General features: G+C 35.5%; 1 protein-coding gene across 5 annotated transcripts in view; it reads right to left on the bottom strand.

Annotated features, from left to right (window-relative positions):
- Positions 1-23356, bottom strand: part of MARCHF7 (membrane associated ring-CH-type finger 7) — a 54475-nt gene that overhangs the window by 18232 nt on the left and 12887 nt on the right. For all 5 annotated transcript variants that reach the window (XR_013334343.1, XR_013334342.1, XM_077761012.1 and 2 more), the window contains exons 2-4: positions 17952-18116; positions 3013-3202; positions 1225-1392 (exon numbers count right to left, since the gene is read on the bottom strand). Coding sequence is in view for 3 of the 5 variants with exons in the window: in XM_077761012.1 (XP_077617138.1) it covers positions 1225-1392; positions 3013-3202; positions 17952-18104 (511 nt within the window). In the remaining 2 variants the exon portion in view is untranslated. The remainder of the gene's footprint in view (positions 1-1224; positions 1393-3012; positions 3203-17951; positions 18117-23356) is intronic.

Genomic DNA, 23356 nt, shown 5'->3' on the forward strand with positions numbered 1-23356 from the left:
TATCAGACATAAGTCTACTTTTCAACACTTGCTGGAAGCTAGGAGTCAGAATAGAGCCCACTACTGGTGGTTCTAATCTTGAAATGGGATGAGAAATACTACAGCATTCCTTTATAAAGCATTCTCATCCATACACTTGGCTTAAGAGTAAGATTGCTACTGTGCTAACACATGGACTTTTGTGAAGGGATAAACTGTTAGTGGCTAAGTCTATTCTACCCTATACTTTTAGATGTTCAAACCTAGATGCCATTGATACTGTGTACTAGAGCTCCTCCACTTCAAACCAAAGAAAGAAAGAAGTCTTCACTGGTCATTGGTCAAGGCAAAGGCTCGCCCCAATAAGCTTATTTAAAATAACCTAAACAGGGCGTGCTTGGCTGGCTCAGTTGATGGAGCATTTGTCTCTTTATCGTGGGGTTCTGAGTTTGAGCCCCATGTTGGGTGAAGAGATTACCTAAAACAAAAAAAACTGTTTTTTAAGTATTACTATTTTATGGTATTTAGTTATGAAAACCTTAAGCTTAATGTATACTGACAGAAACAGTGTGGGTCTTTATTTCAATTGAATGAATAAAGGCATTCATGTTAAACACAAGTAATTCTAAATTATGCCTTAAAATGTTGATTTCGAGCTTTAGTTAGGTCAGAATTTTAGCATTAAGTAGTTATTACACAATACAGTTAACCCCTGAACATGAATTTGATCTGCATAGGTCCACATATCCGCAGATTTTTGTTGATAAATACAGTAGGCATTATATATGTATCCCTCTTAGATTTTAATGACTTTTTTTTCTTTTCTTCTCTAGCTTACTTTATCATAAGAATTCATTATTTAATACATATGACATACAAGTATGTGTTAATTAACTGGTTACATTTTTGGGAAGGCTTCCAGTCAGCAGTAGGGTATGAGTAGTAAAGATTTTGGGGAAAAAGTTATACATAGATTTTCAACTGCCACCCAGGTGCCCCAACACACACATTTAGAAAATTATATGCAGACAGAATCCAGATACTACTGTACATCTATTTTAAACTTTTTATTTTTTTAAATATAAAAACAAATACGCTAGAGTATAATATAAAAACATACTATTTTTGAAATCTCCATAAGAATGCACTTCATGTCTTCATTTTAACTGTGATTCTAACAATACATTCACAAGAAAATGTAACATTATTAGATAAGCTATACATAATAATACAATTTATACATACATGATGAAGTTGCAAAATCACTACTTTGATGGCTATAATCCATAAGACTACTAAGGGAAGAATCTGTTCTTCTCTCTAAATCTCTTCTCTCTCTCATTAAGTCAGTCCCAAATGATCCAAGTACCATTGATGAAGATCTAGGAACTTGATTATGCCTCCAAGAAGATTCTTAAAATAATGAAAAAATTTTATTTCAGAATATACTTTCAACATTTCTGGTGACAAATCTGCCATACTACACAGGGAGGTTATTCTGATTTGTTACACAGTTGAAATCAGAAGCAAAATTCAGCAAAACATAAAATTATTCACTAATGAACTCATCACAAAATTATTTCCTACTCAAACACATTCTTTAACACTGAAATTTACAACATCCATGATGTCAATGTCTCAGTAACCTTCTAGAACACTTGACCATACCACATGCGCATGATGTAAAATAATTACAGGACAAAATGCGAAGCTGGTCAAAGATGCAGAATTTCCTGAAAAGTCAATGAAACTCATATTGGAGAACAGCCAAAATCAAAATCAAGACATCCTAAAATGGAAGATGTTTCACTATAGACACAAGATATTTTATCAGAAATATTATCATTGCCATCACACCTGGTTCATTCTTATTTTAATAATTAATGTAGTATTGCAATCATAATCTAAATATTTAAATGAAATCATATCTAACAAAATAAATTAAAAATAAGTCTGAAAACTTTCCCCCCTAACTATTTACCTTGAAATTTTGGTTCTTCCTTTCCTAGTCCCAATAGCCTTATTGATTCTTCCTCATTAAGGGAAATGGCCCAGGGTATTTAATGCTATGCCTTCACATAGTAGAAGAGACCAAAAGTGTCTGTGCACAGTGGTGTTTGTCTACAATGTTAAGGACAGTCTGCTCTTACCCATCACACTACTCTTAATATTCTTCAGATGGGCAGTGTCTTTCCCCAGGCGGTCCTGCCTATCAAAATAGAAAGGAATCGCTTACACTAATTCAAATGATAATACAAATGCATTTCAAGAATTTTATCTCCAAATTGTGTCATCACAAATGCTGTCTCACCTTAAAACTATTTCAGGCATTTGCTAGTTTTTCATTTGAAGAGTAATGTAAGTGAGGAGGGAGTCTCCTGCACCTTCAAGTAAAAGAAGTTTCCAATTTGTGCAATAAATATATGTCTGTGAGTACAAAACACCATGCATGGAGCTTTATGGGTAAGTCATGTAAATCCCAGAATGGTTAAGGGACTTGTTCAATGCCATACAGAGGGCTAGAACTGAATCATCACTTTCAGATTCCTTATATATAGAACTCCAAATAGAATACCACCAACTGTTTTTGTTTAAAGAATTTCTGTGTTTTCTAGATATAATGCTATAACACAACATTCACTATTTATAGAAGATATGCTTAGGTTTGGGAATGTTAATATATCAGTAAGTTTGGCTTCCCTAGTACCATTAAAAAAAAAAAGTGACCTCTTATACAATAACCAGCAAAATACATGTCACTTTTACCAATCTGATTACCAGATTAGCTATTCTAATTAATCAAAATATGCTAACCTTGTTTGTATAGGAAATCTGTATCAAATTTAGAAAGAATATCCAAAACAAATTAATTTTAGTTTCAGCACTAACTTTTAGGTAAGATCTTTAAATCTCCACTACGTGTCTGACCCACTGTCTTACATGCAGAACTTATTTAATAAACACTGAGTTTTGGTGAAAGGGCTTTAGTCCACAATGCATATATAATAACCCTTACAAAAATTTAACTCTTACCTGATACAGTATTTAAACCATGTCCAATATTTCTCCCAGCTGAGGTAGATGTACAGTTTGTACAGGAAAGTTTAGGTCTTTTTGAATCATGATCCCGTTGCTGGTTTTGTGATCTTGAGCGTGCTCCCTGAGTTATCTCAGATTCACTACACCAAGTAGACTGAAATGGTGATGCTGATGCTGATGTAGACTGTAAAGTTAAAAAAAACAACAAAACGGTTGTAACGGTACAACAAAATGTTTGCTTTTAGTGTATTAAATTTAATCCCCAATTCCATTCATTCCTCACAAGCATACATTTTTCTACTATGTAGGTTTTTTAGTCTTATTCCTTTCTACTCACATGTTCCTTTACTTTAAACTGTAATTGTAATTTGTTGGGTAATCAATCTGATTTAGATTAAATCTTCTATGTAACTGTGTATAAACACTTGGGTTAGGAAAAACTGAGGAACAAAATTCTTACACAATCATTTTGTTTTCCTGGTTAAATATTTCAAACTCCTGAGAAACTTATGTCCTGTCCCCAAAGATGAGCAGAATATGAAGTACTAATATATAAATGAATTATGAAAACTCTACTATAAAACCAAGATTTTTTAAATAATAAAAAACATATCCTGGATCTAATGCTCAGAAATACAGTCTGCATTTTTCTCAGAATAGTAATGGCATTAAAAAAAAATTTTTTTTTATGTTTATTTCTTATTGAGACAGAGAGAAACAGAGCACGAGTGGGGGAGGGGCAGAGAGAGAGAGAGACAGACAGACAGATTCTGAAGCAGGCTCCAGGCTCTGAGCTCGAACCCACAAACCATGAGATCATGACCTGAGCCCAAGTCGGATGCTTAACCGACTGAACCACCCAGGCGCCTCTGTAAATGGTATTTTTAAAAAACTTCTACTATCTGGAATTTTTCCATCAGCGAAGAAACAGGGAAACGTGTACATATTAAACATAGTACACGTTAAAACTTTAGCTCAAGGTTTTATAAGAACCTGTAACAGAAAAATCATTCAAAATGTACAAACTATTTCACTGCCTTGTAATTCTTTAACTGGTTAAGCAGTTTATTCTATTTAAGGCATAAAAAGGAAAAGGATTAGTCTGTCCCTTTAAAAATATAGGTTTAAATAATATATTTCAACAGTAATTGTTCAAAGTATCCTTTTCTATTATGCTTCAATTACAAGAAGCATACTGCATGCTTTCAGGGAACTATGTATTATTAGTTCAGGGTACCTCTACAGAATAAAGTAGGAATAGGTCAGATTAGGATTTCATCCATCCCTTGCCCAGAAGATATTTTGCAAACTCAGTGTAGCTTCAGCTCAATACAAACTTGGTCTCACAAGCCTTCTGCACCAAGTCTTCTCCAGAGCCTCAATGAACCAGAGCAGCATCAGAGATGAAATTCATTAGATATTTTACAACCAAACCATCTTATGTGCCATCATTGGGTATTAGGGACCATATGCTATATGCCACTAAATTCTAAGACCAAAATAAAGATGTTTTAATTTAAAATTTAGAAAGAACTGCATGTTGACAAGCAAAGAAATCTAAATTAGCAAATACCGACTAATCTCACCCCAACTTTTAAAAACTCCCCAAACATGACAACAGAACGGAATAAAACGGACTTTTAAAGTGAATAAATTTTATCCATAGAAAATCTTTTACTTATTTTTCTTTTGCCTGGACCAAACTGTTACTGAATAGCAATTCTGCAAATAGGACTTTGGTAACTACTGAAGGAGAAAACACCATCAGATCAATCACTTCTTAGAAAGATCCTTAGAGCACTGTGGAAGATGAAAAAAAATGGAACAAACAGGAAGTAGGAAAATCAACTATGAAGTCACTGAAATAGCAGGAAATAAGTCCTTGCAATAAAAGCAATGGGAACAGAGAGTAATTATAAGAGATGAAAACTCATCAAATTTAGAGACACTGAGAAATAAACAAAAAGTCTAAAATCAATTTTCAGGCACTGGCTACTGGTGGGAAAAGATACACTCACTGCTCAGGAAACAATTTTCATGACTTACCACTCTACAACGCAGTCTATGCAGCCTGTATGTCATCTGAGAGACAAAAGTGCTTGTTGATATCAATATATGGAAAGGAAAAACAGAGGTTCTGACCAGTATTTCTGCTGGCTTAAATTCAAAATCAAAACCATTTTTGGCTCCTACCAATTTGGTACACTGTTCAAATAACTTTGGTCTGAATTTACTTTTTAACCATTCTGAATTATTTTAACAATTTGGAACTATTGGTCAGGCAAATAAATTAGGGAGTGAATCTGTCTCCAAAGTATACTGCCCTGCAGATAATGGATACTTTAAAAAGTAGTTTTGGGGTTGTTTCCAGTTTTTGGCTATTATGAATAATGCTGCTGAAATAATTCTTGTTCAAGATTTCTAAGAAGGTCTAAAAAAACACTGCCAACGCAACTGATCTTAAGATGGTGCAGTAAAAAAAAAGAACATTAATGAAAACATATGTGCAAATCACATATTTAATAAGAAACTTGTACCAAAAATATTTTAAAACTCTTACAACTCATAAATTAAATGGATACTAAGTAAGTTTCCAAAACAGGGAACACAAGACCCACATGGGTTTACTAGAGGACTCCACCAAACATTTAAGGAAGAATATATCAATTCTCTCCAATCTCTTGCAGATGACAAAAGAGAAAATACTTCCTAAATCATTATATAAGGGCAGAATTACCCTAATACCAAAACCAAACAAAGACATAACAAATAACAAGTAAACTACAAACCATTATCTCTCATGAAGCGACACAAAAGTCCTCAATAAAATACTAACGCACTGAATTCAGAAAGTATAAGAATCAGGGGCGCCTGGGTGGCTTAGTCGGTTGAGCGTCCGACTTTCGCTTAGGTCATGATCTCGCGGTTGTGGGTTCGAGCCCCACGTCGGGCTCTGTGCTGACTGCCAGCTCAGAGCCTGGAGCCTATTTCAGAGTCTGTGTCTCCCTCTCTCTCTGACCCTCCCCTGCTTATGCTGTCTCTGTCTCTCTCTCTCTCTCCTAGAAATAAATAAAACATTTAAAAAAAAAAAAAAAGAAAGTATAAGAATCATATACCACAATGAAGAGGGATTTATCTCAGATATGTAGCCTGATTCAACATTAAAAATTCAATCCATGTAATCCATCATAGTAACAGGCTAAGGAAACAAAATCAAGTGACTGACAACGAAGAAAAAGCATTTAGTAAAATCCAACATCCCTTTCTGAAAAAAAATTCTCAGCAAACTAGAAATAAAAGGTAATTTCATCAATCTGATAAACAATATAAAAAACACAGCTAGAAAGAGAAATTTTTAAAAATCCCATTTACAACTACACCCAAAATGATAAAATACCTAGGAATAAAGATAACCAAAGAGGTGAAAGATTGTACAATGAAAACTATAAAAACAATGATGAAAGAAATTGAAAAGGACACAAAGAAATGGAAAAATATTCCACAAAAATGGAAAAATTCCATTTTTCAAGTCAACTGACCTATGACAAAAGAGGAGACAATATACAATGGGGAAAAGGCAGTCTTTTCAACAAACAGTGCTCGGAAAACTGGAAAGCTAAATGCAAAATAACGAAACTGCCCCACTTTGTCACATCACACACAAAAATAAATTGTTTAAAGACCTAAATGTGAGACCTGAAACCATAAAACTCGAAGAAGAAAATACAGGCAATAATTTGACATTGGCTCTAGATACATTTTTCTAGGTATGTCTCCTCAGGAAAAGGAAACAAAAGCAAAATAAGCTATTTGGACTCTGCTCCCCCAAAATCACATCTACACCTCAACAAAACAAAAAGGCAACATACCAAATGGGATATTTGCAAATGAAGTATCCAACAGGGGGTTAATAACCAAAAAATTATAAAGAACTTATACAACCCAACATTAAAAAACAACAACAAAAAACCCAACAGTAAACCAACCAACCAACCCAATCTGATTTTGAAAAGGACCTAAATAGACCTTTCTGCAAAGGAGACCTACAGATGGACAATAGGTGCATTAAAAGATGCTCAACGTCACTAATCATCAAGGATACGCAAATCAAAACCACAATGAGGTATCACCTCACACCTGTCAGCTAAAAGCAAAAACACAAATAACATGTGTTAGGGAGGATATAAAGAAGGAACCCTAGGGCACTCATGGTTAGAATGCAAACTGGTACAACCACTGTGGAAAAAAGAACAAAGATTCCTCAAAAAATTAATACCAGAAATACCATCTGATCCAGTAATTCCACTATTTATTTACTCAAAGAAAATGAAAACTAATTCAAAAAGATACTGGTACCTCTATATTTACTGTACCATTATTTATAATTGCTAGGATATAGAAGCAACCAACTGTCCATCAATAAAGACGTGGTATGTATATACATACACCTATACATTCATACATACAGTGGACTATTAACCATAAAAAAGAATTGAGAGCTTGCCATTTCTTTTTTTTTTTTTTTAATAGTTTATTGTCAAATTAGTTTGCCATTTCTAACAACATGGATGAAGCTAAGTGAAATAAGTCAGTTGGAGAAAGACAAATATATGACTTCACTCATGTGGAATTTAAAAAAGGGGGGGGGAGATCAAAAGTACACTTACCTTGATAAGCATGGAAAAATCTACAGAACTGTTGAATCATTATGTTGTATACCTGAGCCTAATAACACTGTACGAATAAGGCAAGAATGTCTTCTGTGATAATGTGGATTATCCTTTCAGTCCTACCTTACTCCCCAACCTCCAGAGAGAAGAGAGGGGCGAAGGTTTAAAGAACCAATGACAAATGACTTAATCATGACTATGTAATGAAGCCTCCATACCCAAAAGAACTCGGTTCAGAGAGCTTCTGGATTGGTGAACATGTGGAGATGCAGGAGATTGGCGTGCCTGCAGAGAGCACAAAAGCTCTGCACCTTTTTCCGCCATACCTCACCCTATTTATCTCTTTACCTGGCTATTGATTCATATTCCTTAATAAGCCAGTAAACATAAATAATTTCCTTCAATTCTGTGACCCACTCTAGCAAATAAAAAACTAAGGTGGGGGGGCGCTTATGTGGCTCAGTGAGTTAAAGTGTCCAACTCCTGATTTCAAATCAGGTGATGATCTTACATTTCAGGAGTTCAAGCCCTGCATCAGGCTTTTTGCTGACAGCATGGAGCCTGCTTGGGATTCTGTCTCTCCCTCTCTCTCTCAAAATAAATAAATTAAAATAAACAAGCCAACAAAAAAACCAAACCAAAGCAAACCTAAAAACTAAAAGCTAAGGTGGATGTTGATGGAACCTACAATCTGTAGCTGGTTGGCCTGAGGCTTGTGACTAGCATCTAAAGTAGGGGAGTGGGTAGAAGACAGTCTTGCAGGACTTCCTCTAACCTGTGGAATCTGATGCTATCTCCAAGTAGATAAGCAGTAGAATGGAACTGAATTCTTGGACACACCAGTGGTGTCCAAGAATTATTTAAGTTGTGTGAGGAATCCCACCCTCTCCTACTTCAGAACTGAATTGGGGAACCCAAGAAGGCCTCCTTACATCAGGTATAAGACAAAGATGTCCCTCCTCTCAGCACTGTTTTTTATATCCTCTTTTAAAAAAATATTGAGATGTAACTGCCATATAACATTAGTTTCAATTTATCACATGATTCTGTGTGTGGGTGTATCATAATGATGAATACAGGAATTCTAGTTAACATCTACTACTACATAGTTACAAAATTTCTACCCTTGTGACTGAGAACTTCTAAGATCTACTCTCTCACCAATTTTCAAATATACCTCATGGTTATTATTAACTATAGTCACCATACTGCCAATTATATCCTCAGGACTATTTTATAACTGGAAATTTATACCTTCTGGCCACCTTCACCTGTTTTGTCCAACCCTACCTCCCAGACTATGGCAATCACTAATTTCTTCACTGTACCCATAAATTCAGAGTTTTCTTTAGATTCCACATATAAGTGAGATCTAATTAGGGATTTGTTTCTGCCTGACATATTTCACTTTGGCATAATGCCACCCATGCTGTTGCAAACCGTAGGATATTTTTAGTTTCTACGGCTGAATTATATCACATTGTAAATATACACACAAAATCCCATTCATCCATCAATGGACACTTAGGTTGTTTCCATGTCATGGATATTGTAAATATTAATAATGCTCTATGAACATGCAGGTGTAATTATCTTTTTGAATTAATGCCTTTCTTTCTTTCAGATAAATACATGGAAGTAGAAATGTTAGATCCTATGATAGTTGTTTATTTTTAATTTCTGGAGGAACCTTCATAATGTTTGCCATAGTGACTACATCAATTTAAATTTCCAACAGTGCATGAAGATTCTTTTCTCCATACCCTAGCCAACACTTGCTAATTCTTGTCTTTTTGATAGCTATTCTTGAGATGATAGATCACTGTCTTCTCTAATAAGTGATATTGAATACCTGTTCATGTACCTATTGGCCATTAATATGTCCTTCTGGGAAAAATGTCCATTCAGATTCTCTGCCCATTGTTTAATCAGATAATCTGCTACATAGTTTATGAAAATTTCTTTATGTATTTGAGATTAACCCCTTATAAGGCATATCATTTGCAAATATTTTCTCCTGTTTGGTAGACTGCCTTATCATTTTGTTTTGATGGTATCCTTTGCTATGCAGAAGCTTTTTATAGTGTGCTGCAGTCCCGCTTGTTTACTATTGTTTTGGCTGCCTTTGCTTTTGGTGTGAAATCCAAAAAATCACCAAGTCCCCTGGTATACTGGCTATATTTTCTTCTAGTTTTATGGATTCAAATCTAATGTTCAAATCTTTAATCCCTTAAGTTGATGTTGTTTGTTGTGTTAAGATAGTGGCTTATTTTTCATTCCTTTATATACGGCTTTCCTGTTTTCCCAGCACCATTTACTGAAGAGACTTTCTGTTCCACACCATACATTCTTGGCTCCACTGTAGTCAATTAATTCACCATATATGCGTGGGTCTTTTTCTGGGCTCTTTACAGTGCTCCACTGATTTAACTGCCTTCTATGCCAATTATCAGAGTGTTTTGATTAGTATTAAGCTGGTAATCTAGTTTGAAATCAGGGAGCACAAGACCTCCAGTTTTGTTCTTCTTTCTCAAGACTGCTTTAGCTATTGGTGCCTTTTGAGATACCAAATTTTAAGACTGTTATTTCTCTGAAAAATGCCACTGGAATTTTGGTACAAACTGCATCAAACCTGTAGACTGTCTTGGGGAATACAGGATTTTTTTTTTCAATGTTTATTTATTTTTGAGGAGGGGGGAGGCAGAGAGTATCCCAAGCAAGCTCCACGCTGTCAGCACACAGCCTGACACAGGGCTCAATCTCACAAACTGTGAGATCACGACCTGAGCCAAAAATCGAGTCACACATTCAGCTGAGTGAGCCACCCAGGCACCGCAGGTAATATGGGCATTTTAACACTTATTCTTTCAACCCAAGGGCATGGTATAGCTTTCCATTTTTCCGTGTCTTCTCCAACTTCTTTCATTAATCAATGTCTCATAGTTTCAAGTATACAACATTCACCCCCTTGCTTAAATTAATACCCCTAGGTATTTTACTTTTTGGTGCAGTTGCAAACAGGACTGTCTCCGTAATTTCTCTAATAGTCTGTTATACATATGCAACGGAGTTTTGTCTACTGACTTTGTATCCCAAAGCTCTACTGAATTTTTAAATTAGTTCTAACAATTTTCTGGTGGAGTCTTTAGGGTTTCTCTAAGCATTATATTATCTAGAAAAAGGAGGCAGTTTTACATGTCCTCTTTTGATGTAAAAGCCTTTTATTTCTTGACTAACTGCACACTGGCTAGAGCTGTGAATGCAATGTTCAACAAAAGTGGTAAAGAGTAGGCCTCAAACTAGTTTCTAGTTTGATCTTAGAGGAAAAGCTTTCAGCTTTTCACCACAGAGTATGATATTTCTTATGGGCTTATCACATATGGTCTTTACTATGCTATATTCTCTCTATACCCATTTTGCTGAGTTTTTATCTTAAATAGACGCTGAATTTTGTTAAACACTTTTCCTGCATTTATTGAGATGCTCATATGATTTTTATCCCTCATTCTGTTAATAAGGAATATCATATTGACGGATATGTGGATGTTGAACAATCCTTGTATTCTAGGGATAAACCCCACTTGACCATGGTGTATGATTTTAATATATTATTGAATTTGGCTTGCTAGTATTTTATGGAGGAATTTGCATGTGTTCATCAGGGATACTGGCCTATAAATTTCTTTTCTTATAGCATCCGTGTCTGGTTTTCGTATTAGGGTAATGTTGGCCCATAAACGAATTGGGAATCTTATGTCTTCTGTGTTCTGAAAGTTTGAGAAGTTTGGTAGAATTTATACAAGTGATCTGATCCTGGACTTTTTTTGTTGGGAGGTTTTGATTACTGACTCAATCTCCTTACTCATTATTGATCTCTTCAGATTTTCTATTTCTTTATGATTCAGCCTTAGTGGGTTATATTTTACCAAGAATTTATCTATTTCTATAGGTTGTGCAGTTTTTGGCTTATAATTTTTCATGGAGTCCCTTATGATCCTTTGTATTTTTGCAGTATTGTTTATTTCTGATTCTGAGTCCTCTTTTTCTCTTGGTGTGCCCAGCCAAAGGTTAGGCTATTTTGTCTAGCTTTAAAAAAAAGAAAAAGAAAAAGAAAAAAAGAATACCTCTTAGTTTCACTTATCTTTTCTACTGTCTTTTTAGTCTCTATTTCTTAATCTTTTTAATTTCCATCCTTTTAACTTTGAACTTAACTTGGCTCTTCTTTACACCACTCTTTCCTAACACTGCACTGGAAGTTTTAAGTAAAGCAATAAGGCAAGAAAAGGAAATGAATGTGCACAGATTGAGAAGGAAGACATAAACCTGTCTTATTTGCAGAGGACACCCTCTATGTGGAAAATCTTACAGAATCAACAAAAAAAAATCTGTTGTGGAACTAAAAAAAGGATTACAGTAAGACTAGAGAACACAAGGTTAACATAAAAAAAGCTGATCGCTTTCCCATATGCCAGTAATGAAAAAGTGGAATTTAAAACAAAAAACTTTTACAACTCAATTATAAAGCAAAAAATAATCCAATTTAAAAATGAGCAAAGGATCTGAATAGATGTGTCTTCAAAGATATAAAAGTAGCTAATTATAATTAGCAAATGAAAACACAGCTAAACATCAAGAGTCATCAAGGAAATCTAAATCAAAGCTGCAGTAAGACACTTCACACCCATGATAGGATGGCTATAATCAACTGTAAGGTAAGTGTGTATGCAAAGATATGGCAAGATCAGAACCCCCATACTTAATTGCTGATAGCAACATGAATGGTCCAGCTGGTTTGGAAAATAGTCTGGCAGCTCCTCAAAAAACTGAACCCAGAGTTATACCATATGACTGAACAACCCCACTCTCAGGTATATATACCCAAGGTAACAGAAACCATAAGCCTGTATAAAAATGGTATATGAATATTTATGACACTATTAGTCGTAATAGCCGAAAGATGAAAATGGAAATGTCCATCAGTGGATGGATGAATGGATAAACAAAATGTGGCTATATCCACACGATGGAATATTATCCATCCATAAAAAAGCATATCCAATTCAATGGAATATTGCTCATTCATAAAAAGGAATGAGGTACTGATATATGCCACAACATAGATGAACCTTAAAATCATGCTAAGTGAAAGAAGCTAGTACAAAAGACCATAGTGTATGCTTCTATTCCTGTAAATCAAAGTCCAAAATAAGGAAATCTATAGAGACAGAAAGTAGACCAGTGGTTGCTTAGTGCTGAGGAAGAGGAGCAGTGCAGTAATAGTTAAAGAATCTGGGTTTTACCTTGAGGAGATAAAAATGTTCTACAATTGACTGTGGTGATGATTTGCACAACTCTGCAAATATACTAAAAAACACCAAATTGTAGGGGTGCCTGGGTGGCTCAGTTGATTAAGCATCCAACTTGGGGTCTGGTGATGACCTCACGGTTTGTGGGTTTGAGCCCCACATCCAACTCTGTACTGACAGCTCAGAGCCTGGATTTCACTAATGTGAAATCTTACATTCCAGCTTGTATTCAGAATACTTTAGATTCTGTGTCTCCCTCTGTACTCCTCCCCCACTTATACTCTGTCTCCTCTCTCAAAAATAAAAATAAACATTAGGAAAAAAATAAAAATAAATAAAAACGACCAAACCGTATACTTTAAATGGGTGAGTCATAGGCTATGTGACCTACATCTCAATAAAGTTATTCTTGAAAAAAGAACCTTAACAATTGCTGCAAATACAACCAACGTCATCCACTGGACAATGCTTTATCATGTAGCGCACTGTAACAGAACCCAGTTCAGAATGAAATGCTCTTCTTGGCTTCTTATTTCCATGCACCAGTGTTGTGACTGGGAGGACTGCTAATTCCTGCTTTGAAAATTTTCCAGACCAAAATTATCTTAGCCATAAGAACTTGGAACTTTGACCTCTTCTAAATATTCATGTGTTAAGAGTATACATTACGACTCTAATGTGGAATTCCAGCTTGTATTCAGAATGAGCAGTCTTTTCAATTTTCATAAAAAAAGATAATTTTAAGATTTATGAATTCATTCATACCCAACTTTATGATAAAGCCAGATAAGAAATCTTACTATACAAAAAACGATTTGGAGTCCACTGAGCACTTGAAACTCCCTAATACTTACATGAAGACTACCAGAAAACTGATATTTAGATCACTCTGCTGTCCCTTTATGGAATGGTTTTTTCACTAAGCTGTACTTTGGCATTCTATCCTTTGCTAAAGCTGAGGTTTACCATGAAACAACTTGACTAAACGAGGAACATAATATGAACACTAAAGACATCGTCCACCGTATTACTCAGGGTCTCCTTTCAAACCAAACTGCCAAGCACTGAATGACCATTGATTCTTTTAAATCTTGAGATAACATAGTATGCAAAATATGCAAATGGCACTGGGCTCTGTAAATTGATCTACAAACTAGAAAATATGTAAACAAAAAGCCTCTCATTGTATCATTTCACATTAAAAGTAACCTCAAAGCTGGGTGTTATACATAGGGATAAAACACTAGAATCTACTTGAAATCATTATAGCACTATATGTTAACTAACCTGGATGTAAACTAAAAACTAAAAATAAAAAAACTGAAAAAATAAAAGTAATCTCAAAGCAAAACAGAGAAAGTGTAGTGGGATTATAGTTGCTTACATTGAGTTATAGGAATATAGGTAAAACTGGGGCTCCTGGGTAGGTGAGTTGGTTAAGCATTGGACTCTTGGTTTCAGCTCAGGTCATAATCTCATGGTTTGTGGGATAGAGCCCTATGTTGGGCTCCTCACTGACAGCATGAAGCTTGCTTGGGATTCTCTCTCCCCATCTCTCTTTGCCCCCTCCTGCTCACATGCCTGCTTTCTTTCTCAAAAAAAAAAAAAAAAAAAAAAAAAAAAAAAAAAAAAAAAANAGGGAAATGTGAGTTAGACCAAAAAAAAAAAAAAAAAAAAAAAAAAAAAAAAAAAAAAAAAAAAAAAAAGAATAATAATAAAGAAATACATGTGAAATAATCATTACATATTGACAAAATGCTCCCAAATTCTTACTTTTTACAATATGAATTATAGAAATTGTATTTTCTTCTGAAAAATATTTAAAATTCTACTTATTGTTAACAAAGAGATAAGATGATCATAGTTTTCAATGATTCAAATTGTTAACAAAAACTTCAAGTAATAAAAATTTCAGCAAGATTAATAACAGAGGAAGCCCAGATTACAAACGGCTGAGAACCAAAAGATTTTCAGAAAATCAATTGTTCAGAACTTAGAATCTGTATTTTCCCAAAGAAACAATACTATCCCTAAGTCCTAGATTCTTAGATACACTATATCCTAATCATATGACTAGGGGAAACCACTTCTCTTTCTAGATTTCAGATCCTTATGCATAAAATGACAAGTACCTACTATATGTAAGTAAAGTTAAAAGAAAAAATTGTTCTATAAAATGTTAAGTACTATAGAAATATAAGGTGTTTCCCTATTATTTAATCCTTAACATAACTGAAATTGATCTATCATGCCTATCTACCTTTCTGAAGCTTCAGCTTTACTAAGAGTCTGAGACAAGGGGAGCACTAGGTTGCACATAAAGTGCTTTAATGTGTTCTTTCTTTCAATTAATCTTATGAGAAGCTACTATTGCCATCATTTTACAGAAGAAACCCAAATATAAAATAATTTACACAAGAACAGAATTTTCAGTTCCTAAATCAAAACTAAAGAGCAAAGCAGGCTAGGAGTAGTTGATTTAAGACTAGAAATGTTCCTATAATCCATTAGAAAAAATTGGATACTATTTAGAGTAGTCTAGGACATTAAGAAAAAGAAAAAGCTGGAAGAAATAGTCTTGTAAATATGTTTTAAAGTGGATGTCAATAAATTTTCTAAATAGTGTTAAGACTTTTATCACTTAATTAGCTATAACAATTATAATGAAAACAAATGTAGCAGCTAACACTGTTTATCATATGGCAGGCACTATTCTCATTCAGTGTAATAATTCATCTAACACTAATAATCCAATAGACTGAAATGGAAAATAAGAAAGATGTAAAGTACCTTGCCTAAGTTGACACAGCTACCAAGTAATGGAACAGGACTCCAATTCAGGCAATACAGTCTGGTTTCAGAGTCTGTATTTCTTACTAACAAGCTATATGAAAAATTGGAAAAAAAACCAAATCTGTGCTCTGAATAAGTCACAATCATTTAACCCAGAACTTTATATAGAACGAAAATATATGATTCTGTACCTCTGGGCAAGTGTCCTTTTGTCTAGCAACAGAATAAAAATATTTATTATCAACCAACATTTAAAATGAGACTAAGCTGGGGTGCCTGATTAGCTCAGTTGGTTCAGTGTCTGACTTGATTTTGGCTCAGGTCATGATCTTTTTAAAAAAAATTTTTTTAAAATGTTTATTATTTTCAGAATTATTTCAACAGAGAGAAACACAACATGAGGGAGGGAGGGACAGAGAGAGAGGGAGACAGAATCTGAAGCAAGCTCCAGGCTCTGAGCTGTCAGCACAGAGCCCGACAAAAGGCTCGAACCCACAAACTGTGAGATCATGACCTGAGCTGAATTCAGATGCTTAATTGACTGAGCCACTCAGGTGCCCCTCAGTCATGATCTTATAGTTTCTGAAATCAAGCCCTGCATGGGGCTCTACAATGACAATGTGGAACCTGCTTGGGATTCTCTCTCTCCCTCCAGGGCTTATGGATGATGCTCTCTCTCTCCCAAAATAAACAAAACATTAAAAGATAAAATGTGGGGTTGCCTGGGTGGCTCAGTTGCTGAAGCGCTGGTTTCAACTCAATTCCTGATCTTGGGTTCTTAGGTTTGGGCCCTGCATCAGGCTCTATGCTAACACTGTAGAGCATGCTTGGGATTCTCTCTCTGCCCCTCCCTCACTCCTGCTCTCTCAAAAAATAAACTTTAACAACAAACAAAATAAAATGAGAGTAAGTAAATAGTTCATAAAAAGTGAGGAATGAGAAAATATATAGCAGATTTAGGCACTTTAGAGAAATATTTTACTTGTCTTTCTCTGAATATTTTATAAAATGCTTATTACTGTGTAGAAATATTTTAAAATGAGACTGTCATATAGTACATCACATGATATACATTATTTATAAATAACTTAAACAGAAAATTTCACTAAAGAATTCTTTTAGATTCAAGTTGCCCCAAAAGACTTTTGCACATCACCTATAATTTCATTAGCTGTTCAACTAAAAATGCAATAAATTTAACTTTGAAAGATGAGCCATATGAATTGCATTATACCTAGAAAGCATGACTTATGAAATTTATACTGTTTTATACTACAACTATTGTTTATATCACTAAGGCTTTTGAAAACTCTGCTGTCAATCCAAAGGAAAATTAACTGCATAAGAGCAGCTTATGCAGATTGATGTAGATTATGAATCTGCAAACTCCAAACTAACCATAAAAATAAAAGCCCAAAGGTCATTTAAAAGGTGGTCCGTTAACTTAATAAATTTCCCACCAATAAAAACAAAATATTTACAAGCCATCCTGTAAAATAAAAACACATAACAATTATTTCACCACTGCTTTGTGTACATGCACAGAAAAGTCAGATGAACTCATTGTTAAAGAAAGGATGTAGTTTTTGGTTCTCTGACCAAGTCACCCACACAAACTAGTTAAATTTATACTTAAATTGGGCACGAGGCCCAACCCAGGACTTGACTCCATGACCTGAGCCAAAATCAAGAAACAGATATTCAAACGATTGAGCCATCCAGGTGCACCAGCCCACAATGCCTTGTTGATAATTTTGAAGTCCACAAAGTTTGAAGTTTCTAATACTTGGTGTAAACAGTCATTCATTTTCCTGCAGATATATTAGTAGGTTTTATTACAGGAAGCCTCAGATCCACCTGAAGATCTTAAAATTATACTTTTCTAGGGGCACCTGGGTGGCTCAATTGGTTAAGCGTCCGACTTCGGCTCAGATCATGATCTCACGATTCCTGGGTTCAAGCCCCACAACAGGCTCTGTGCTGACAGGTAGCTCAGATCCTGGAGCCTGCTTCATATTCTGTGTCTCCCTCTCTCTCTCAGAAATAAATAAAAAACATTTAAAAAATAAAAAAATAAAACCACACTTTTCTAAAATCTAAAAAACACATGGCCCCAGGGATTTTGAAAAAGAGACTATACATATATTCCAAGTTAAGATGTTACCTGATATTCAGAATCCAGTCTAAATGAAGAGTCTCTTGAATGATAGGTATCATTTAAACTATTTCCTCTGCTTCCAGACATCATCCTAGCACTTAAAGAGCTGGATGGTTGAACAGAAATTCTTCTTGGAATCCTTGAAGGTTTAGACTCCATTCTTGAAGTTTCCTGTGAAATGCAAATTTTGATTAATTGCCTTTGGAAAATCATGCATACTTTAGGTTCTTTCTTTCATTCTTTGGAGTTGGGTGAGGTGAGGGATAAAGGGAGAGGGAGAGAGGAATCCCAAGCAGGCTCCACCCTGAGCCTGACAGGGAGCTTGATCTTAATGACCTTGAGATTATGACCTGAGCCAAAATCAAGAGTGAAATGCTTAACTCATTGAGCCACCCAGGCATAATCAAGAACCAATCAAATTAACTATATCAGGCATGGTGAATTATGAGACTATCAAAACTCCTCTTCTATAGCAGGAGTCTGAGGTCCGTTGAAGGCTTTCTACTGCCCATAAAATGAAGCAAACTGATAAAAGTGGGATGAGAAACTCAGGTTGTTGTCAAAGCCTGGGCTCTTTTCCTTACTCAATATGGTCTCTCTATAGAATCCTACACAAATTTGTAAGGTTTTTCAAAAGTTGAGAATAATTTCTAAGTTTTTTTCACTAAATAGTCCTTAACCTACACCAACAGTCACAATAGCTATGTATGACCTTTTACCTATGTGGGTTATCTCCCACTTTTTAAAAATCCACGTTATGCCACTTTGCTTGTTTTTACTAACCGGAAGAAATCCAAAGAGAATTTTTGCTTTTATAAAGAGAAGGTGATGGGGTGCCTGGGTGGCTCAGTTGCTTAAGCATCTGACTCTCGATTTTGGCTCAGGTCATGATCTCAGAGTCCTGAGACTGAACCCTGCACTTGGCTCTGTACTGGATATGGAGCCTGGTTGGAATTCTCTCCATCTCCTCTGTGTGCATGCACACAAGGCAAACTGTCTCTCTCAAAAACAAAAAACAAAGAAACAAAAAAAGGCAAAAAGTGAAAGAACAGCATTCAGTGTTTGTTTTGTAGCAAGCCATTATAGAGGCAGTGTGTACTGAGTAGCAAGTGACAACACCAACCTCCTTTCCCAGAAACTACACTCATCATCTTGGCATCAAGTTACCATAAATTTAAACTGTGTCTATGAGTTTCTGTGCCTTCTCTTAATGTATTTTGTGCAACCATTAACAAGATGTGGCCCAAGGTGACAGAAAAGTCTGACAAGAGGTTATTTTTTGGGCTGGGAACATTTAATAGTTTTCTCACATAAACTAATGGTATTTGCTTCTTCACTTTACACGAATTTCAGCTTACAAACGGTTTTACAGAAATGCTCTACTTTTGGACAGAAGTGGACACCTGTGTGTATATAAATAGACACATACATGTACTCTTCCATGTCTGGTTTTATTTGCTCAACACTATTTGTGATTCATTTGTGTTGTTGCATATGGCTGTTGTAATAAGTTCAATTTATTTTTTTTTTTAATATTTTTTATTTATTTCTAGGGGGGAGAGAGAGAGACAGCATGAGCAGGGGAGGGTCAGAAAGAGAGGGAGAAACAGACTCTGAAATAGGCTCCAGGCTCTGAGCTGGCAGTCAGCACAGAGCCTAAGGCGGGGCTCTAACCCACGAACCAACCTCGAGATCATGACCTAAGCAAAAGTCGGACGCTTAACCGACTAAGCCACCCAGGCGCCCCATGTAATAAGTTCACTTTAATTGGATCGTATAGTATTTTACTATATATAAGTTATGTGTGAATACATATATTTATACATATATTCACACAGTGCCTAATCCACTGTGGATGGACACTGAATTGGTTCCAGTTCTAGGCTATTACAGGCAGTACTGCTATAAAGACATTATTTTATACACATTTTTTTAATGTTTGAGAGAGACAGAAAGAGAGAGAGCACACACACGCGCAGGGGAAGGTGGAGAGAGAGGGAGACATAGAATTTGAAGCAGGCTCTAGACTGAGCTGTCAGTATAAAGACTGATGTGGGGCTCGAACCCATGAACTGTGAGAACATGACCTGATCCAAAGTTGGACGCGTAACTGAGCCACCTAGACACCCCTCACATTATTTTATAAATTAAAAAACTTTAATTTTTTTCTGGGGAAATGATTTAGAAATCTAAATGCTCATTTAGAAATGAGGCCACTGGATAACTAAGAAACCACCAGTCTTGAGAGCAGAAAGAAGGGAAAATGAAAGTGGCAAATAAAAAGAAATCATGATAATCTCAACTTCTCCCCCACTTCAAGGTCAAAAACTCCCTTATTGTGCTGGGAATGGATTGAAATTAAAGCAATCACAAACAGACACACTCCACTAACCTGACATGCTGCTTGTATTTAAAGTATTTGCTTTACCAAAACATTCAAATTTAAACATTTAAAGTAAAAATACCTAATTTACGTTTGGCATGTAACCTCATTTAACTTACCTACCTTGGATTAAACACAACTTTTTAACCTTAAGTTACTACAAAAGAATTTCCTTTGTTGATCATATTTACTTTAAAAACATGGTATGAGGCAGTAACAGAAAAGATCAAGAGTGGAAAAAACATCAAAATATATGGTCTATTATGCAGTAGAAATATACAACAAACATGAAAACACAAACACAAAACACATGATCAATTAAAATTATTCCACTAAGAATTTCTAGCTAATGAGAAACCACAGTAAAAGTTATACTGATATATGATTAGACCAAAGAAAGCTTATCAAAAAAGGTCAGTTTTGAACTTTCCATTAAAACATGACTGGTTATCCTAGGTGCGTGTGGGTGGCTCAGCAGGTTAAGGGTCTGATTTTGGCTCAGATCATGATTCTGGAGCATTCTTCAGATTCTGTGTCTCCCTCTCTCTGCCACTCTCCCATCTGAGCTCTGACTCTCTCTCAAAAATACATAACTATTTAAAAAAAATGACAGGCTGGGGCGCCTGGGTGGCTCAGTCAGTTAAGCGTCCGACTTCAGCTCAGGTCATGATCCTGAGGTTCGTGGGTTTGAACTCCGCGTTGGGCTCTGTGCTGACAGCCAGCTAGGAGCCTGGAGCCTGTTTCAGATTCGCTCTCTCTCTCTCTCTCTCTCTCTCTCTCTGACCCTCCCTTGCTCACATGGTCTGTCTGTCTCTCTCTCAGAAATAAATCATTACAAAAAAATTTTCTTAAATGACAGGTTATCCTTAGGCATCTATTTGCTCCTCTTTCCAAAACTCTTATAAGACAATAAATGAATCCAAAAGTTTTAATCATGAAAAAAGGACAGGAAAGAGGGCCACAAAAAGCAGGAAATTTCAATGTGTATTTGGAAAAATCTAAAGGAGGAGGAGAGGTACAATAATTAAACAGAGAAGATAAAACTATACCCTAGGTACTTAGAAAGAGGTAGAAACTAAACGCAAAGCATTTGGCCTTAGCAAACTAAAAAGAAGACCTAAACGTACCAAAAAAAAAGATGCATAGGGTTCAAAGTGAGCTTTATTAAAATCTGTACCTGAAACAGTAAAACCCCAAATTCTTCCCCAGCTTCATTCTTGCCCCAAGGAGGAATGAGAATTCTTGAGAATAAGGATTTCACAGGCAATCTACCTCACCTAAGCATACAATGATCTCTACAGGGGTTAAGTGTAAAAAAAAAAATAAACAAAATCTATATGCTCAATATTGAGACCTGAAAACTTTTTCCTGGTCCTATTTCTACAATATTACCATAAAATTAAGGGATTTTACTGTTCGATCACCAAACAAAACACCAGAGATTAAGATTTTTTGGACACTGACATTTGGACTGCTCCAGATTACAAAGCTAGTTTGCCACATGAACATCCTTCTCCACAGCAAAGTCCACTAGTCACCAAGAGTTTCTAATCAGTTTTTTTTTTTTTTTTTTTGAGCAAGGGCATGGCATAAGTAAAGAGAGAGAAAGAATCTTAGGCAGGCTCCACGCCCAGCACAGAGCCCAATATGGGGCTCTATCTCACAATTCTGAAATCATGATCTGAGCTAAAATGAAGAGTTGGATGCTTAACCAATGGAGCCACCGAGGGGCCTCTCTAATCAGCTCTTTTAAAGTGCTTCCTTCAAACAGACAAACAACAAGGATCACTAAGCATCCAAGGAAATCCTCTAGTATGAAAGAAAGACCAGAGTAAAAAACAAAAAGTGGAACTTAAAGAAAATTTAAGGAGAGAACTACTATTCTCAAAGGGATCAAAAGATTAAAAAACAGAATGCTTAAGAAAGCAATCAAAATATAATAAAAAACTTGTGTGTCCCATTCAAACTGGGATACGCTTTTTAAAAATATGATACATTAAAACTAAATTTGATATAACTATTAAGAATAAATTGAGAAATACTCCCAGAAGTAGAAAATACAACTTTAAATTAGGAGAATTAGCTACGCAAATTATCATCTGACGTTAGCCATGGTGAAAAGACAGAAGAAAAATTACCAAAGAAATTAAGAACCTTTCTATAATTGAAAGATATAAATCTCCACATTGAAAGGGCTCTAGAGTACCCAGCAAGATCAAAGAAAAAAAGATCAACACTAATCACAACTTATCATCTTGAAATTTCAAAACATGAGAAATGAAGGGAAGACCCCCTACTGGCTTAATTACAATTTTAAAAACTCTACGACAATGAAGCAATTGCCTGTAGTACTAAGAAAAATGTTTAGCCTTGAGTTCCAATCTAGAAACTAAGTGTAAGGTGGAGAATAGGACACATTTTCAGACATTCAAGATCTTTAAAACAAAATTAAAAAAAAAAAATCAAAGGAAGCTAATTGAAGAACCTGTCCTAGAAAAATCAGAGTGTAAAGAATGAGAGAAACAGACATGGGACCCAGGAAACTTAACTAAGTAAACTCTAGACACAGAACACAGGAAATAGTTCCAAAGGTATACAGGAAGCACAGAGAACAGCTAATCCAGACTGGAGCAGGATCCAGATAATGAAAGCAACATTCTAAGGAGGATGAGGAGTGGGGGGAATCATATGGAAACTATTCTGGAATATGTCAGAGACCATTATAAAATTGGGAGGGGCACCTGGATGGCTCAGTCAGTTATGTATCCAACTCTTGATTTTGGCTCAGGTCATCTTCATAGCTCCTGAGATGGAGCTGGGCTGACACCACTGACTGTGCTTGGGGTTCTCTCTCCCCCTTTCCCTTTCCCTCTCCCCACCCCCCAATAAATACCTAACTTAATAAAATTGGGAAAAAATGCTGAGTACAAAGAACAAATGGCAAATTCGTTTTCTGTTGGGAAAACAGTTATTGTTCAAAAAGGGGGTGCTTGGCAAAGTGAACCTTAACATTTACATAGTTATAATA

This window comes from Crocuta crocuta, unplaced genomic scaffold (assembly GCF_008692635.1).
Source record: "Crocuta crocuta isolate KB4526 unplaced genomic scaffold, BGI_CrCroc_1.0 scaffold153, whole genome shotgun sequence".
Lineage (NCBI taxonomy): Eukaryota > Metazoa > Chordata > Mammalia > Carnivora > Hyaenidae > Crocuta > Crocuta crocuta.